The 19,906-nt window shown below is 44.4% G+C and overlaps 1 protein-coding gene across 1 annotated transcript in view; it reads right to left on the bottom strand.

Moving 5' to 3' along the window:
- The window catches only part of ULK4 (unc-51 like kinase 4), a 165,337-nt gene extending 154,386 nt beyond the window's left edge, over nucleotides 1-10,951 (bottom strand). The window contains exons 1-7 of the mRNA XM_068152788.1: nucleotides 10,854-10,951; nucleotides 9,064-9,253; nucleotides 6,538-6,637; nucleotides 5,449-5,588; nucleotides 3,571-3,733; nucleotides 1,955-2,056; nucleotides 1,067-1,150 (exon numbers count right to left, since the gene is read on the bottom strand). Of these exons, the coding sequence (XP_068008889.1) occupies nucleotides 1,067-1,150; nucleotides 1,955-2,056; nucleotides 3,571-3,733; nucleotides 5,449-5,588; nucleotides 6,538-6,637; nucleotides 9,064-9,201 (727 nt within the window). The 5' untranslated portion in view covers nucleotides 9,202-9,253; nucleotides 10,854-10,951. The remainder of the gene's footprint in view (nucleotides 1-1,066; nucleotides 1,151-1,954; nucleotides 2,057-3,570; nucleotides 3,734-5,448; nucleotides 5,589-6,537; nucleotides 6,638-9,063; nucleotides 9,254-10,853) is intronic.
- Nucleotides 10,952-19,906: the final 8,955 nt, after the last annotated feature.

Below are 19,906 nucleotides of genomic sequence, written 5' to 3'. Positions count from 1 at the left end.
TTAAAAGCTTTTTGCTTTAATAATAATTTCATCTGGAAAAAAAAAAAAGGAATGCATGAAAAAACTTAAATATACCCTCTTGGCATTACAAAGAATCTTCAAAACAACACCAAAAGCCCAACAAAACTAACTGCAAAACCCCAAAACAAAACTCCCAATGCTCAAACTCCCAATAATTGATCAAATGTTAAAAAAGCATCCTCCAATTAGCATATAGCTATGAGCAAGAAACAAAGCAGAAAGAACAAGGAGCAATGGATGTAAGCTGCAGCAAAGGAGGTTCCACCTCAACACAAGAGGGAACTTCTTTACTGTATGGATCACAGACCACTGGAACAGGCTCCCCAGAGAGGTTGTGGAGTCTCCTTCTCTGGAGATTTTCGAAACACGTCTGGATGTGTTCCTCTGTGACCTGAGCTAGATTGGATGGCCCTGCTCTAGCAGGGAGGTTGGACTTGATTATCTCTTTGGGTCCCTTCCAACCCCTGACATCCTGTGATCCAGAGTTGAAACCTGCTGAAGTTTTATTTCCCTCCAACCATGACAATTTTAAGAGGCTCATTGTTACACCTCATTATACAAAAGATGATTCAAAAATTCTTATGCAGCTGAGAAATGAGCTCTCAGAAGTAGAGTCTAACTATGAAATGCACTTCATTCAATTTAGAACCAAAAACCTCCTAGAATTAAACTTAAAATCTCGTAGACTTTAGTAACAATAGTTTTAATTCTACAGGTCACCATTCTCACTGCATTACTGTGGACTGAATATTCAAGGGTCTCCATGAATATCACTGATGCCTAGAATGACTGGGATCAAAGATTCCATCCCAGAAGGCAAATTTACTTAAAATTATTAACACTAACTTATGTGTCTGGATAAGAAAAGGGCATTAAGCATTCATGAATGGGGAAAAAGTCCTTAGCAAAGGCAGCAATGCTACCATTGACTTTGGACAGCTAGCAGATTCCTGCAATCATCCTCATTAACAATCACTACAAACCAAATCTTCCACTTTGTAAGTATGACTCTGATTTGATTCATAAACCAATAACAGAATCTTACTCTCTGGTCTAAGTGGCAATGGATCTTCATACAAAATCTTTTCAAGTACTTCACAAAAGCTGGCTGAGAAGAACGGTGGTGTTCCTACAAACAAACAGAAGCCTATGTCACACACGAGGCAAACCTCAAAATGCCTGCCAGGTGCAAGGAGAGATAAGCAGCTCCTTTTCCTAAGGAAATATCCAAACAAACAAACACCCCCAGCCTGATTGTGTACTTGTCAATTTTGACACAAACCCTTGGATTAAATTCTTCTCCTGCAAATAGCAAAAGAGACCAGATCCAGAAGGGGTACCAAAAGTGGCCTGACAAATGTCATCCTAATAGCTGGGTACGAATCAGCAACATGACAAGAGGAGAAAGTCTAGGCAGCAATCTCAGTATCTGTGACTACGCTGATCCAACAAGTCAGTGTATTGGTTAAGACTTCAGAAGGTTGCAATGCAATTCTATTTTGTGATGACATTTTCCTTCCAGATACAATCTACTAAGAAGTACTTGATCTGCAGGAAAACCAAGGACTCTAGTTTTTTTTACTAACAAGTTTTCTCTTCTAAGGATCAAAATGATACATCCAGAGTTTAATACTGAGGAGACTAAACACATTACACCCTCAGAATTTGATGAATGCTATACTTTTAAACCATAGTATTGAAACAATACATTCTGGTTAGCATCATAATATTTAGATCACAGTCAAATGGCCAAATCAGCAGTATGACTTCATTATTTGACAAAGATACTTTCAAGTACAGTTAATATATTCTTCTTCCAGGAATCTTCAAAATGCCTCTAAACTCCCCTAGAAAGTGAAGAAGAATTTCCCCTGGGACCATGACCCATGCTTCCATTATCACAGGTATTAAATAGAGAACACAAATCTACAACCTGAGAACATTTCATAAAGTAAGCATCCCAAGGCCCACAGATCACTGGCTTTGGAGAAATCTTCTCCCTTTATTACTTCTGGAGCTGTGTATGATGGACAACCTACAAAACACAACATGTATCATGCACTTAGATTATTCAGTCAGCATTTACCCTGTTCAACACTTCACACTTGCTCTCTACACTTCAGTGATTTGGAGATGACCTTCACTTAGATACCAAATGTTAAGTACTCCCAAAGGAACTTCTCTCCTATACTTCTACTGAATTATGTAGGTTTACATGCAAGCTATTTTATTGCTATTTCTATTAACAAAGCTGGCTTGTGCTACATTTTTCTAACACAGTGATTAACGCAAAGAATGTTTTGATAGGCCTTGACAGCTTCCAGAGCCAAGCAAATTGAACAGAATGATAAACTAACAATTCTCAGGTCAGCAACAAAACCAATGATAGTCCATCAGGATTGTTTGGTTTTTTTAAAGCTATCCCAAGACTAAAACCTTCAAGAAATTAGAAAGCTCTTGTCCAAAAGCAAGGTAGCTAGTCAGCTGGATAACTGATCTAAAACTTGTTACAGCCATTTTGACCCTAACACACTATGAAAACATCACATGTCAAATTCTAGCAGCTGCCTCCATACAGAAAAAGAAATATCCTGTTCCTATTTCTGTAGTAGTTCTCACCTAACCACTAACTCATGTCTCAAAAATCTCTTTACACATTACACAAGCTCAGCAAAAGCATCAATTCTGCAACCCTTCAAAAAGTTCATTTTGGATTCTATTATTCTTGGGGTTTATTTTATTAAGTGACTCAAGGTCATTAATCATACATATTGAAGCAGATGCTTTGATGGCAATAGGGGAGATATTAGATTTCTATTTCTTCCTGAATAAAGATCTGTTCATGGCCCTCTTATGTCCAGTGTGGACTTCCTTCAAAGTATTAAGAAAGCTCTCTTTGTTCCCACAAAACACTGCCAAGAATTCTGTTGTTTCTAGTAATAGTAATTGCTGGGACACATCCATGAGATCCTTTGCTATGATGACCAAGGAAAGATTCAGAAGATTAAAACCAAGTTTCTGATTTTTGTTTCTTCTCTCATCAAATGAGAGTATTTGAGCCCAGTTTCAATCATAGAATGGCTCAGGTTGTCAGGGACCTCAGAGATCACCTCCTCCAACCTCCCTGCCATGGGCAGGGACACCTCTCAACTAGGCTCAGCTGTTCAAGACCTGATTCAACCTGGCCTTGACTATTTACAAAAGTGGGAAAGGTCAGAAATGGTTTACATTTCATACATTTAATACTAGAAAGTATGTTTTCCCCCAGCTTTTAGTCAAACTGGCTTTGTGAAGCTTAGAATTCAGACCATGAACTTGAAAGCGAGTAGAAAGGAAAGAAACTGTTTTTCAGGTGCTGTTCCCTCCTTAAGAGCTAAATTTTGGGTTTTAGTATTTGGTTTGTCTAGAAATTTAGTCAGCTCCAATGGAATGATAAACAACTATTGTATTTCAAAGTGCTGTCCCCAGATTATTTCAAACTAAGCCTTTTTCCAGTTTTCATCCTATCCCTCTGGTGCAAGTCAATGGAGGCTAGTAAAAACATCATACCTCTAAACCTGATTTCTGAGTATCTTTGTGGAATGCTTTCACTGACATCTCCTTCACCTTCTTCAGATCCAAAAAAAGCTAAAACATCTTCCAAGTTTTCACCACCCAGTTTAGCCAAGCAAAAATTACTGAACTTCAAAGTGCCAGACCCTTCCAGCAGAATCTAGAAGGATAAACAAAATTCAACATAAAAGTATTACACACCAAAACTGATAACCAATTTAAATTTCTAACAAATTTGAAAAGAATTGTATTTTAATAGCCTCAAACCACTCCAGTTCACAGTGATGACCACTGAAAAGCAAACACACTGAACAGTTTTGTCAATGCAAAAAATAATAATAATAAAAAATAAATCAATTGGTCTTCTAACCCAAAACCTGTAGAAACTCACAATAGAACCCAAAGGGGTTTAATCACAGAATGGCTCAAGTTGAAAGGGACCTCAGAGATCATCTCCTCCAACCTCTTCACCATAGCCAAGAACACCTCTCAACTAGACTCAGCTGCTCAAAGTCTCATCCCAACCTGACCTTCAACACCCTCAGAGAAGAGGCAGTCACAACCTCCCTGGGCAGCCTATTCCAGAGTCCCACCACTTTCAGACTAAAGAAGTCTTTCCTAAGTTCCAGTCTAACCCTGTTCTCCCTCAGTTTCAAACCCTTCCCCCTTTCACTGTCTCTAGACACTCCCATGGAAAGTTCCTCTGCAGCCTTCCTGTAGGATCCCTTTAGGTACTGAAATGCAGCTCCAAGGTCCCCCTGGAGTCTTCTCTAGGTTGAACACCCCTAGCTCCCTCAGCCTATCCTCATAACAGAGGTGTTCTAGCCCTTGGATCATCTTTGTGGCCTCCTCTGGACTAAATCAAACAACTCTATGTCCTCCTTATGCTGGGGACACCAGAACTGGATGCAGTATTCAAGGTCTCCTCCTCTGCACTTCTGTTTAGCTATCATTAAATCTATATCAACAATGATATTAGTATAGAAAAGAATGCAGAGTAAAAACTGGAGAAGAGTAGTAAAAAGAAACATCAGCTCATTTGAGGAACAGGAGAGAATAGACTAGAATAAACCAGGTTGGGAGAGACCTTCAAGATCATTGTGTCCAACCTATCATCCAACACCACCTAATCAACTAAACCATGCAACCAAGGACCCTAGCAAGTCTCCTGCTGAACACCTCCAATGCTGGTGACTTCACCACCTCCCCAGGCAGCCCATTCCAATGGGCAATCACTCTCTCTGTGCAAAACTTCCTCCTAACCTCCAGCCTAAACCTCCCCTGGTGCAGCCTGAGACTGTGTCCTCTTGTTCTGGTACTGGTTGCCTGGGAAAGAGACCAACTTCTGCCTGTCTACAACCCCCCTTAAGGAAGTTGTAGAGAGCAATAAGGTCTCCCCTGAGCCTCCTCTTCTCCAGGCTAAGCAACCCCACCTCCCTCAGTCTCTCCACATAGGGCTTGTGTTCCAAGCCCCTCACCAACTTTACTATTAACAAAAGGAAGTAGTTAACTTTACTCCTTCTTGAGCATTTTCTATTACTCCAAAACACTCTGTAGCATAATAGAAAAGATATAATAATCAAGTTTTAAGTCCATGGACAGAGGACTAAAATTCTGCATTTATTCAAACATAGGCCAAATTGAAAAGAATCCACCCCATTGTCTCACACAGGCAACAGGGCAAGAAATCCATTAGATCACAAAAAATCCAAGCTATGGACCTGTCTCTCATTGTCTTCCCATAAATTACAGAGCTCAACTGGCCTTCAACCTGAGGTAAGCCTCTTCCCAAGAGTAAAACAGAAATAGTGAATTAAATGCTGATGGCATGCAAGGTAACGTGCAGTGTCCCCTATAAATAATGCTCCTCCTCACCTTTCCAGGCGTCAGCTCACAGAAGATAATTCCAAGCTTATGAATGTGGTACAAACCAGCAACCAAATCAACACCAAATTCTCTCACCACATCTTCAGGCAGGTGTTCATCCTGAGCAATAACAGATTCTAGAGAACCACCTGAAATATGTTTACACATAGTCAGCAAGTGCACTTGAAAAAAAAAGGTAAATCTAAAATACACAGAAAAAAGAAATAATTTCCAGTAGTGTAACAGAAAAAACAATCTTAACTGTAATTAAATTGAGTTCATGACTTCGACATTACTTGACTGTTGAATTATCTTACAAAGAAGGGGAAACCAGAAACAGAGTCACATTGCAATGAAACAGTATCCAATGGGTTTAGTCAAACTCCTTAACCAGACCCCTGCTACATAAAAGTTAAAAGATTAAAGGATACCAAAGAGCAAGGCACCAAGTTTTGTGAGTGCTAAAAAAGCTGATGACAGGCAGCTTTCCACTGAATTCACTGACAGCAGCATTAGCAAAAGTGGGTTACATTCAGAGATCCTGAAGACAGAAGCATCCCACTAACGAATTCTTTAGTTTGTTCTTCACACACAGAGTTTCTGTACAGCCCTTTTCTTGACTCATGTGCCCTGGTTCTTCCACTTTCATCCTTTCCTCTGTTTTTTTAGAGAAGTACTAAAACTAAACACACACAGAAAACCCCAACAAAACAACTAAACCAACCAACCAGCAACAACAACATACCCAAGCAACCAAAACCCCAAAAAACCAAACCAACTAACCCACAAACACCACCACACAAAAAAACCCCAAACCAAGCAAACAAATGAACCCACCCCAAACTGAGGTATCCAGGCCCAACCTGTCACTTCCCAGGTTTCTCACACAGACATACATAGAGAGTGAAGCAAAGGAGAAAGAAGATTTCAATTAACTCTAAAAAATGCTTCCAAAAGCAGCAGTATTTTTATAGAGATTCTCAATAAATCAAATAATTATTCAACTTTCTCAACCATCTTAGCATTGTGGAGAAACTACTGTAAGAAATCCTTACAAAGACTCACTTCAGAAATGTTTACCTTTGGAGCTTATCTTACCTGTGCACAATTCCATTATAAGCCAGAGATGGTTGCTTGTTTCATGCCACTCATGAAATGCCACAATATTCTTGTGCCTGATTTCATGAGTCAGACGAACCTAGAACAAAGTTGGTTTGGTTTTTTTTCTCCTTTTCAATTAAGTATGTTAAAAATAAAAAGAAACATATATGGGCTTACAGCAGAGGGAGAGAGAGAGAGAACACAGCTTTACAGCAGTTACTTGTTCTCTTTTCCAGTGCATTAAAATTGTTCTCCAATTCAAGTATTTTAGTTTAAAATGCATATTGAGAAAAGATACATCTCCTCACAGACCCTGCCCAATTCACCTGTTTTGAAAAACATATATATGGCCGCACCCAAAGAGTGGCTGTCAATAGCTCCATGTCCCAGTGGAGGCCAGTGACAAGTGGAGTCCCCCAGGGATCAGTCCTGGGACCTGTCTTGTTCAACATCTTTGTGGGTGCCATGGACAGTGGCATTGAGTGCACCCTCAGCAAGTTTGCTGATGACACCAAGCTGTGTGGTGCAGCAGACATGCTGGAGGGAAGGGAGGCCATCCAGAGGGACCTTGACAGGCTGGAGAGGTGGGCACAAGCCAACCTCATGAAGTTCAATAAGAGCAAGTGCAGGGTCCTGCATCTGGGTCGAGGCAGTCCCAGGCACAAATCCAGGCTGGGCAGTAAGTGGCTGGAAAGCAGCCCTGAGGAGAGAGACTTGGGGGTGCTGGTGGACAAAAAACTCAACATGAGCTCTCAGTGCGCACTTGCAGCCCGCAAAGCCAATCAGATCCTGGGCTGCATGAGGAGAAGTGTGGCCAGCAGGTCGAGGGAGGTGATCCTCCCCCTCTACTCAGCCCTGGTGAGACCCCACCTGGAGTACTGTGTCCAGTTCTGGAGCCCCTATTACAAGAGGGATCTGGAGGTGCTGGAAGGTGTCCAGAGAAGGGCCACAAGGATGAGCAGAGGGCTGGAGCACCTCTCCTATGAGGACAGACTGAAGGAGTTGGGGCTGTTCAGTCTGCAGAAGAGAAGGCTCCGAGGTGACCTCATTGTGGCCTTCCAGTAGCTGAAGGGGGCCTACAGGAAGGCTGGGGAAGGACTTCTCAGGATCTCAGGGAGTGATAGGACTAGGGGGAACGGAATGAAGCTGGAGGTGGGGAGATTCAGGCTGGATGTGAGGAGGAGGTTCTTCACCATGAGAGTGGTGAAGCCCTGGAATGGGTTGTCCAGGGAGGTGGTCGAGGCCCCATCCCTGGAGGTGTTTAAGCCCAGGCTGGATGAGGCTCTGTCCAGCCTGATCTAGTGTGGGGTGTCCCTGCCCATGGCAGGGGGGTTGGAACTAGATGATCCTTGTAGTCCCTTCCAACCCTGAATGATACTATGATATATAAAAAAAACAAAACACAACAGGAAGTTCCCCAACTCAAAATTAGAAGCAGTGTTTAACCTTCCTGCATCGTTAAAATGACAACAGAATGACAATGGAAATCAGAATTTGCAGACAAACTTTGATTCCTACTTTCTTCTTAAATGAGAACACAGAAATGTGAGACAACAGGGTGAATACAGTAAGGGGAAATAAAAATATTTCCCCCCTCCCCCCCACGTTCTTTAGCTTAGCAGGGTAATAGCAAGCAAAACCCTATGTTCTGAGTCACAGTTTGCTTTCTTCATGTTTTTGCAGCCTGTAAGCTCAGGAATAATGTTTCCTTTTGCCATAATTATTATATATAATCCTCTATGCAGGCAACTTTTAATGAGTTTTCTCAAAAAGGTCTTTTTACCTTCATTTTATTTGTTTCTTCTACTTGTGTTTGTGCTTTAACTTGTCCATAAGCTTACACTTTCCTCTCCCCCCTCCTAGTTCTTTAGCTTAGCAGAACAATAGCAAGCATTAAAATTCATATTTGAAATATCTAATTGTATCAGTTACAGTTTCTTTGCCAGAAGGAACACTTTGCCAAGGTTTTACAAACCAGGACTGGTTTACCTTAAAGGTTCTTTTTCATGAAGAACATAATTTCTTCTTGCTAAGTAAGTGTGACCGTTTGGATCTGAGGTTCCAGGGTTCAAGCCCCACATTAGGCTACGCCTTTAAGAAAGGGACAGTTACTGGAACACTCTGGCTGAATGTTTTGGTGTGAAAAGGAAACTGAACTTCTTCTTTCACCACCACAGCAAGCAAGTGGATTACTTGCTGGAAGGTATCACCCCCACAACTTCTAACAAATTAGACCAAACCACTACATGCAAGTAACTGCTTTTAGAAGCTCTCTGACGCAGCCTAGAAACACTGAGTTTGTAAACAGAGGTTTCTGCCTGCGATTTAAACAACAATAAAATCAGGTTAAGAAAGAAATAGATTAAAATGGAACTCTATTGGAAGAATTTAAAATCTTAAGATGATCTAAACATCAACAAACTCCACATAAAGAAGCATACAGTATTTTCCTTATCTGTGCTACAAGGACTTTCAAAGGTGCATCTTTTTCCCAGATGGAGCAGGGGAAAAAAAATCACTTACCCAGTTTGCTACTTCAGCTCTTCTGCATTTATCAGTGCAAATAACAGCAACAAAATTAATTGTCCCTTTTCTTCTACCTTTATAAACAACTGTCTTTTGTCCTCTTCCAATCTCCTCATACAGAATGAAGTTCTCCATACTTAAGGATGCTTTACAAGCAATAGGTTAGAAACACGGTATTGAAAAAAACCTTTAAAGGAAGGAGAAGGAGGGAGAACAGTTAACCTCCTAGTTCTCAGAAACAGAAGTGATGTCGTTCCAGCAAAATCAAACAATTTATTCAGTACACCTGGCACTAAGGAACAGGCTGCCATCCAGAGGGACCTACACATGCTTCAGAAATCAGCTCATGTGAACTTCATGAGGTTTAACAATCTTCAATTAAGTGTAATGTCCTGCACCTGGGTGAAGGTAACCCTCAGTATCAATACAAGCTCGGGGGTGCAGGGATGAGAACAGCTGTGCAGAGAAGGACTTGGATAATGAAAAGCTGGATGTGAGCTGGCAGGGAGCTGGCAACGTGCACCTGCAGCCCAGAAGGCCAACCATGTCCTGGGTTGCATCAAAAGCAGCACGGACACTGCTGTTCCCTCTGGAGACTCCACCTGTAGTGCTATGTCCAGCTCCGAGGCCCTTAGAAAGACAGGGATATGTTGGAGCAGGGCCAGAGGAGAACACACAGGCTGGAACCCCTCTGCTACGAGCTGAGAGAATTGGGGCTGCTGCCCACAGAAGAGGGAAGATTTTGACTGGATAGAACAAAGACTTTTTGTTTTAACAGTGGGAGTGGTGAACAGTGTCCCAGGCTGCTCAGAGGGGTGGTAGAAGTTCCCTCCTGGAAATGCTGCAGATAGGTGGATGGGGCTCTGAGCAACCTGATCTATCTGGGGGATGTCCCTCCTCACTGCCGAGGACCAGATGACCTTTAAAGATCTCTTCTAAAAAAAACTCACTCCATGATTTTACTGACCAGAAGGTCTCCACTCATGAAACATGATAAAAAATGTCAGCAGGTGAGAGAATTTCCCACTTCTAAAGCTCTTAACGTTTCAAAAGTCGCAGATCAGAATTATTGAGGATGGAAAAGACCTCAGAGTTCATCAAGCCCAGCCTATGACCCAGCACCACCACATCAGCTAAACCATGACACCAAGTGCCACCTCCAAGCTTTTCTCAAAGACCTCCAGCGATGGCAACACCACCACCTCCCTGGGCAGTCCATCCCAGCGCCTAATCAGCCTTTCTGGGAGGAAGTGCTAACCTAAACCTCCTCTGGCCTGGGAAAAAACAGGCCAGCAACTACGAACTCTAAATATCTGTAAATAATCATCCCGCTACCAAAGGATGAGCAGGACGGGAGCGGAAGGCCAGTGGGGGGAAACAGCCCCGCAGGGCCGTGAGGAGCGCCCGCTAGCTAACGGCCGTGAGGCGGAATGGGGGGGGGCGGGGGTGGGCACACACGGCAGCCGTACCTGTGCGGCAGGGACGGGCAGGGAGGCTGCGTTACTATCGCCGCGCCGTCGCCATCAACAGAAACGAACAAAGCCCTGCCCCCGAGCCGGAGTCTCCCATGACCCAACGGCAGGGAGGAGAGATTTGAAAGTGTCCCGATGGCAAACTCCTTCCTGAGCGCCACGAAATACAGCCAGCAGGAGAGACGTCAGCATAAAAGGCAGACTCGCTACAGAGACTTCTTTTCCTCCCTCTCCCTTTTTTTAGCAAGCTCACACCGCCAGGTCCCACCCGGCTCTGCCCCGCTGCCCCCCGCGCACTCCTCCGAAAGTACCTACCGCGCCCGTATCCAGGAGACGCGGCCAGACGCCGGAAAGAGAGCAGCGCCGACATTGGGCCCAGAGGCGCCTCCGTCAGGGCGGATCCAGCGGGTCGGGGCCGGGCAAGGTAGGGTAGGGCCCGGATGCTGCAGGGCCTAGCAGAGCCGCGAGCAGCTGCGCGGTTGCTAGGCAGCCGTCAGTGGCGGGCCGGAGCTCGGGGCGCGGCGGCCGCGTGCGCCGCTGCCAACCCACAGTCAGTTCCTAAGGGCGGGCTCGCTCCGCAGCCCCCTGCCGAGACGCCGGGCAGGTCCGGCTTCTCTCTCATCAGCAGTGAAGCTGATGAAGAACCGAGAGCACGAGCCTCGTGAGGAGTGGCGGGTGGCTTCTCTGATGTGCTTGATGTCACTTAATATTTTTTTAGGAAACCGTGTAATGTGTTACTGGTGCCACAGCCGCTGTCAACTCCTGTGAGGCAGCTGCTGCTGCTGCCATAGTGTGGTTAGCTCCCCAGCCACAGCTTAAGAGAGGACAGTGCTGGGCCCTTCACTACAACAATGACGTTGAGATGCTGTAGCACAGCCAAAGAAGAGCAATGAAGTCTTCTGAGGAGATGCTTGGATTGTTTAGCCTGGAGAGAAGGAGGCCCAGGGAGACCCTCTCAGCTCCTTTACCTGAAAGGAGGTTGTAGCAAGGTGTGGGTCAATCTCAAGTAACAAGTGATAGGATGAGAGGAAGTGGCCTCAAATTGCACAAGGGGAGGCTTAGGTTTTCTATTAGGAAAACTTTCCAGAAATGGTTCTCAAACCCTGGAACAGGCTGCTCAGGGAAGTGGTGGAGGCACCACCCTTGGAGGTATTTGAAAGATAAGTCGATGTGGTCCAGAGGGACATGGTTTAGTGGTGACTTAGCAGTGCTGGGTTAACAGTTGGACTTGATGATCTGAAAGGTCTCTTCCAACTTAAATGATTCTGTGGTTTGATGATTGAGTATTAGCATTGGTCACATCCAACACATGGCGTTGTCAGTCGTGTTATGGCAATCGTGGACACCTATTTGAGGGACACTTTGTAATGACAACATTCAGCCCTTCAAACAAGTGTTTTCCGTCTTTAGTGGTAAAGCAGAGTTTTCATTTTTTTCATAGAGTGGTTTGGTTTATTGTGGATTTTTTGTTTGTTTGTCTAATTTTGGGTTTGACTTTGGAAAAAGTCACGTGTCATTCTCTTGTACAACACAACATTTGGTCTGTCTTTCTAAGAGCAAGTTGTATAAAGCTATGTTTTATCCTTCATCTTGATCTCCTAAGACTTTTCAACCCATTGATCCATCACAATCAGATTTGATAAAAGAAGGATTCACTTGGTTTAGGTCTATGATAACAGATGATCAGAGGACACAGTCTCAGGCTGCGCCAGGGGAGGTTTTGGATGGAATGGAATGGAATGGAATGGAATGGAATGGAATAGAATAGAATAGAATAGAATAGAATAGAATAGAATAGAATAGAATAGAATAGAATAGAATAGAATAGACCAGACCAGGTTGGAAGAGACCTTCAAGATCACCACGTCCAACCTATCATCCAACACCACCTAATCAACTAACTCGTGCAACCAAGCACCCTGTCAAGTCTCCTCCTGAACACCTTCAGTGACAGCAACTCCACCACCTCCCCTGGCAGCACATTCCAGTGGACAATCACTCTCTCTGTGTAAAACTTTCTCCTGACCTCCAGCCTGAACCTCCCCTGGCACATGGATGGATGTTAGGAGGAAGTTCTTCATAGAAAGAGAGATTGGTCACAGGAGTGGGCTGCCCAGGGAGGTGGTGGGGTCACCATCACTGGAGGTGTTTAGGAAGAGACTGGATGGGGTGCTTGGTGCCGTGGTTTAGTTGATTAGATAGTGTTGGATGATAGGTTGGACTCGATGATCTCAAAGGTTAATTCTATTCTATTCTGTTCTATTCTATTCTAAATAGTTCAGTAGGAATTTAAACATCCAAAATACTTGAGAAAAAGAAAAGAAAAAAAAACAAAAGGAAAAACCCCACCCCCAACCCATCCCATGGTGGATGAGGGATGTTAAAAAGGTGCAAGCTGCAAGAAGCAGTGCAGTTTTGTAGCTACTTAGGCAGTGAAGGCTGTAGACACAAAGCAAAGATCTTGAGGAAATGAAGATTCATTAGTGTCACAGTTGGCCAAACATTTTGTCCCAGGTGAGCTGTGGAGGGGGTTAGTAGAAAGTCTGCAAAGCTGATCAGAGGTCAGTGCTGCACATCGATAGAATTTTTGCTGATTTATTGAATGTCTACACAGAATTGACTGGACTCATGAGGAAGGAGTGTGCAAATGTCCTTACTTCTTGCCATTTCAGATGTTGTCCCATTTCACGGTGTTAAGCTTTCGGCAACTGCAGAGTTGATCTGTGATTAACAATGAAGCTACAGCTTCAGTGGCAAAATAACGTTTCTGTTTCTTTTTCCCATGTAAATGCACAGCTGACTAGCTATAAATACACTGAATGCGTAAGTAGACATCACCTAGTTTCTTCCAGTGAGCACAAGAAAAGTATGCTTTGAAGAGTGATAAATTTAGATTTTAGAAAACAGTGTATTTTGTCTTTGGCTGTAATGAGAGTGACTGATAAAAAGAAGGACTAGAATATTGGCTCCATTGCAGATCGGTCCTGACAGCAATTCAATGGCAGACCTTAGAAAAGTCAGTTAATTTTATTGTCCATGCCCCAAAGGACAAAACTAAGCCACAATAAATATCAAGCCTTTGCTTCCAAATTTCTAGTGTTTTGTCTTATGTACAACTTCCTGTTAAATTAGTCCACTCTGGGAGGTTTTGGGGTTGGTTGGGTTTTTTTTGGTTGGTTGGTTGTTGTTTGGGTGGGTTTTTTTGGTTTGTTTTTTTATGCAAAGGGGGTAAATAGCCTATTCTGAGGGAGTGAATGAAATAATATACACTTTAACAAAGGCTTTTCATATAATAGTGGCAATAGAATTATTGAGAGAATAAAAAACCAAACACACACACACACAAATGCTTTAATAACAAGGCAGAGATTCATAGCTTTTCAAATTAAATATCTCCACAATGAAGGATTTTCAGTGTGATTAAAGGCAGGCACAGGGGTTGATGTTCATTGACATCCCCTTTTTCCCTCTTCATCCTATGACTGTGTCCTTAACATCTGGATGCACCATTTCAGTATACTCCAGATGGGGAATTTTTCCCTTTGCTTTGGTATAAGAATTGGGAATTCCTTCTTCAAACACATCACTTGCTTTCACTACAGGAGTTATCTTGAGGAAATGATCCAAATACAAGCATCGATCAGGGCTATCATGATAAGACTGCTATCTTTGGCCTTTTCCTTACAGTTTGAGTTTGTTACTCCTTTTGTCTGTTACTGGACATGACTTCAAGCACGGTATTCAACTGCAGTGAACTTTTCTGTGGAAGTATTTTCAACATCCAAGAATGGAATGCAAAACATTCTCCCTGCTGTTTGCACCATGTCGGGGCTCTTAGCACTCTGCCCAGCAAACTCAGCCTTGCATTTGCCTGGCTGTTATATGGGACAGTCAGATATAACCATTCTTGTTCTCAAATAAATATATGATCTAATTTAAGGTAAACTCAGATCGTGTGATTGAAACCACATAGTTCAGGAATGCTTAAACACTTCACTGCTTTACCCTCCATGGGAGCTACAGAAGCCTCTGACATTTTATTCCAGGTCCCCAGAAATCTCCCTAAGTAGCCTATAATTTTAAGGTATGCTTCCATGTTTTGTTTTCTTTTGGTAAGCAGACCTGCTCTTTAGTTTACTGTGATGCCTTCTGTTTTATTTTGCCACACGTACCGGGTTTTCTCCCAGCTATGATGATTACTCATGCTCAATCCCATCCTGCTAGTACATGATGTTTCTTTCTATTCCAGAATGACCCCATTCCCCAGAGAGTTTCTATTCTCAGCATCCTGGGTATGATGATTCAGTTGCTCATACAAAATATTCTTCTGTTCCATTTGCCATGATAGTTCTGTCATCCCTGGGAAGTATATGGGGCCTCTATTTCTAATGCAGGCCACCTGGGCACACTGGTGGCTCAGTATCCCACACTGCTAATGTTTGGGAGTAACAACGATTTTTCACACCCTTTGGTAGCTTCTGGGACCCGTCTGTTTGGGAATTTGTTTTCACTGCAGAAACATTATAGCAAAACAGTCCTTGCCATTATGTTTCTTTGCCAGGTGAGGCTTCTTTTACGGGGACAGGACTCTAAATCTCACCTCACTGGATCAACTTGTAAGCTGATACACTGCAAGTACAGCATGCTTGTGTTATCTCTTCCCCCATTATGGTCTCAATGTCTAAGGCTTAAGAGAGATGTGGTAAGATACTCTGAATTAATGCCTTGAAAGGTTGGCATATTACAAACTGCTTTTACCTTCCCCAAAAAATCTGTAGGTTTCCTTGAGAAGTCAGCAACTGCTCTGTGTAAGATACTGGAGTCAAACCCAGGTTTTTCTTTTCATTGAGTTTTATCTGCTGAGATGAGGTAAATTGCTGTGGGCTATCATCAGCTCTGACGCCAATTTGTGAGCCTGACTGGCGGACCAAGGTTCACTAACAACATTCTCAACACCTAATCCTACCTGCTAGCTTCCCAAAGATGATGAGATGATCACCTGGCTTTGCAGGAAGGCTGAATAGGTCTTGTAAAAAAACTTGCTTTTTCAGTGACTATCCTGAGATTATATAATTTATTAGTGATACTCTTTTGTTCTGTGTGTTTCAGTGTCCAAGCTATTTCTTATTCTAATGCAGCAGAGTGTGTAAAGCAGATGCTGTGCAGGTTGAATTACTTTCATCTGTTCTAGGTGTAACATGTTGGGAGGACATCCTATTTTCTTCCAATATATTCAGCAGTTTGGACTCACACAAGAGTCAACTGCTCTATTACTGAGCACACAGATTCACTGTTTCAGCAGAAAGCAGTGGCCTTTATGTTGCATATTCTGAAGATTCAGCCTGTACTTTCAGGATATCCTTTGCATCCTGATTAGAATTCCCAATCTTCAAGGTATTCTTACCACTCCATGGTGTCATTTTCATTTGGCTTTGCTTGATTGCACATTTTCCCCCTTTTCTTGCACAAAATACGTGCCTGGCACATTTATCTTTATCCCACTATCTTGCATTTAATTTCCTCTTTGCTTGTGTACTTGCCTTCACTTCTAATGCTAATCTGAGCTTTGCAAACTATTTATTCCAACTTGCATTTCATTAATGTCAAATATGTGCAAAACCCCATCCTCTGATTCAGTTTGCTTTCTTCATGTTTTTGCAGCCTGTAAGCTCTGGAATAATGCTTCCTTTTGCCATAATTATTATATATGATCCTCTATGCAGGCAATTTTTAATGAGTTTTCTCAAAAAGATCTTTTTATCTTCATTTTATTTGTTTCCTCTACTTGTGTTTGTGCTTTAACACTTCCATAAGCTTACACTTCCCCCCCCCCCCCCCTTCTTTTCCTTGTGTTCTTTTTCAAATCACATGTGTCTGCTCTCCTTAAGTCACAGTTGTAACAACACTCCAGGCCAATGCCCTAAACTGGTATGATGCCTGAAAAATGCAGCCCCTTTACAGGAAATAAATGCCCAGCAGAGAAGCAGTTGAAGAAGCAGAAAGTGGTGGTGCTGGCAGATTCTAGCCAAAGGAAGCATAGAGCTCTGAACAAGAAAAGCTTTTTTGCTGGTTTGATTCTTCCAGCAAAGGCAGCACTACAGACTTCGTTGTAAAAGAAAACAACAAAACCCTAAGAATGTGTTCTGATATTCAAGCAAAAGCAACGCCAATGTTACAAACCCCAGCATTTCAAGAGGAAAAGATGTGCAGGGAGGCATTATGCTGACACTTCACAGACCCTTGTAAAGGGCTGACAGCATTACTTAGTCCACGCTGGCACAGAAGTGTGAGAAATGGGGGCAGTCGCACCAGTACCAGCAGGAAGAACAAAAAGAGGAAGCACTGCAAGTCCTTTCTTTTTAAGCTGTTCAGAAGCATACTTGTGGAGATGTTTTAGTGATGTTCTTTTTTCCTTGGATCATTTGTGCATGCCCATTGGAATGAGCTTATTCTCTGAGGTTAAAATCGCCTACTCTACAATCATAGCTGCAGTTGGGATCTTCAGTGGGCAAACTTAACCAGAGATTTTGGAAACTGGCTTTTAAATTAATATTTTATTATTTGATTATTTTACAGGAACTATAACAGAAATTCTGAAGACAGCAAGTGAGGAAGATGCAAGAAAACCAGCAGAGTATGCTCACTGAAAACCATATATGAGAAGTCTTCTATTTTAACAGGATGGAAATAAAAAGTCTTTTCCAGTGATGTAATCAAGGAAGCAAAATTGAGAATTATTGTGATGTGATAATCATTATGAGAAAGGAAATGGAGATGACAGAGAACAGAGCAATCTGGGACATTTTAATATAAAGGGTTTTGGTTACCGTGTCAATTTCCAGCTTCGGGATTGCTTGGTAGATGAATTGAGATGGCAGTAAGGATGCAGTGGAGCATGCTTATGGGCACTATGGCATCATGCAACAAAAAATCATGAGACTTTGGTGCAGCACCCACCAAAGAGCTCCTGTCACTAGCATAATGGAACAGAACTTAAAAAAAATGCTTTACCAACCTATGTTTGCTTCCCCCCCTGCTTCTCATTGATATTCTGTGAAGCGCAGAGCAAACTGTTCCTCGAAACTACTCTGTCACCATGCAGACCATTCCTCACTGCTGTCTTGGGCTTGTGTTAGAACAAGTGTTGATGAAAGGCTCTATCCCTTGTTTGCAACCACATAGTCTTGTTCCCTCTCTTGAGCAATCTCTTTCACTTGTCTGACTCCATCCTTGGCTACTTAAGGAATTAAGTAAAAAAACTACCCTTTTGAAAAGCCCCCTGGTTTATCTTGCTCAAAGCCTAACTCCAGGGTCACATGGGGTACAATGGGAGGGCTCAGCTGAGGGTTGGAAGTGGAAGGCAGCAGCAGTCTTTTTAATAATACGTAGGAGTCAGACTTCTTAGTAGTAACATGAAGTTTCCGGTTTAGGGAGAACTTAGATGAGACTACTGAGATGATTGAAAAGTGGGGTGTTTCTCCCAGATGAATGGTTTCAACTCTTCTTTGTGCTCACCCCTGATCCTGTTAAGACCTTAGGGTAAGTCTGTGCAGTTCACTAATCTGGCAACGAAAAAATTATAATCAGTTCTGTGTCAGGCTGAGTCAATTGCTAAGGAATCCTAAGCAGCAGAGCCAGCCCCTGGGAACCCCAGGAGTGCCTAGCTCCTCTGCGGGAGGAGTGGGGAAAGCAGCCTGTTCCTTTTGGCAGCTGCAGGCTTTCTGGTTGACTCACTCCATCTAACTGCATCCTTAGTCATTTCTAGGGGATCTGCTCTGAAGACGGGCCTGTGCAGCAGGCGCCTGGGAGGCCGCTGCTGTAACATTTCCCCTCGCTTTTCTAGCACCCAAGTGCGTCCCCATTTGCGATTCTCTTTGCTTGCAAATGTGAAGGGTTGGTTTCTTTCTTTTTGTAGGTTATCCAGGGTCAAAGCCCGAATCCATTTAGACTCACTGGAGGTTAACGCGCGTCCCACGCTTCCGGAATCCTGTCACCAGCACGACCGCGGCTTTTTTGTCTTGCCAGCTGTAACCTGGAACACAATTCCCTTCTTCCCTTGCCGGTAAATAAAAACAGTCAAACCTTCGGCCAACAAATAGTTCTGTCAGCCACAGAAATAAGAAGTCGTGATTTCCTCTGGGCTTCTTTCTTTTTCTTAAATGATTAGATTTATTAAGAACCTGTACTGAAGCTTTGTTCTGGAGGTTGGGACATTAACGAATCTTTTCCGTCTATGCTTTTCTGGTGCCTAGCACACATACTGCAACTTTCCAGAAGGGCATGGGCACGATTCCTCTCCTTCGTTCCTCCACCAGGCTTGAAGAAATACATATTTTGACTAACTTGCACTGCAACCCACTTTTTTTCCCGCGTCGGTTGTTCCCACCACCCTGCAGTCCTGCAGCCTGGCTGAGTGCTTAGCCAGGGATTTTTTCAACCCTTTTTCCTCTCGCATGCACGGTGACAAACCCAGGCACAGGTCGCCATGGCGGTCAGCCGGCTGTACCAGCCCAGGTCATTCAAGTGCGAGCCCCCAAGGTGGCCATCAGACGCTTGGCCAGACCGCATTCCCCTCCGCGGGCGCTCGGTGGGCAGCTAAGCGGCTCAGCGCCGCACCAGCCCTCCCCAGCGGAGACCCGCGGGGTCCGGGCAGACTGTCCCCCACTGCGGTTCTTCCAGCACCGCGACGGGTCTCTCTGCATCTCCCAAATCGGCTCGCTTCGCCTGGCTGCTACCGCCACCCGGAGCGGGGGAGCCGCCCGCCCTCAATCCCGTGGGCAGACGGCCGTGTCGGGGCGGCGAGAGTCCCGAGGCGACGCGGCCCCGGCACCCCTCGGCCCGGCTGCTCTACCGAGCCACACCGCCAAAGCTCTGGCCGAAGCAGCGGTGAGTTACTTTGACAGTGAGCGATCTACCCTGCGCAGGTACACACGTACCCCAGCTGCGAAAACCCCCCAGTCGCCTCTCTCGGCGCCGGGCAGCCACTCCCGCCGGCCCGGGCCGCGGCAGGGGGCCGGTTGCCGGGCGACGCGCGGCCCCTCCTCCGCGGCAGGGTTGGGCCATGAGGTAATGGCCGCCGGGGGGCGGAGGAGCGGGGGGTGTCGGCGAGGAGGGCTGGCGATTACCGAGGCAGCGGCCTCCGAGGTGGCCGCCGGCGGCACTCTGCTTTTTGCTGCTCCCCCCACCCCTCGCGGAGGCCTCGGCGGCGCGGATAGAGGGCGAGCGCAGAAGAGCGCCCGCTGGGCACCCCACGTGCGCCGCAGCCCGGCGAGAGCGGTCTCCGCAGAGGGGGGAACTGGGGAGCTGAAGCGGCGGCGGCCCTGCCGGAGAGACCGGGGAGAAGGGCACATGAGGCGTTGGCAGGAGGA

The sequence above is a fragment of the Melanerpes formicivorus genome, unplaced genomic scaffold, assembly GCF_026170545.1.
Source record: "Melanerpes formicivorus ecotype bairdi unplaced genomic scaffold, bMelFor1.0.p_v2 SCAF_24, whole genome shotgun sequence".
NCBI classification, from domain to species: domain Eukaryota; kingdom Metazoa; phylum Chordata; class Aves; order Piciformes; family Picidae; genus Melanerpes; species Melanerpes formicivorus.
This window is presented reverse-complemented; position numbering and strand designations above follow the sequence as displayed.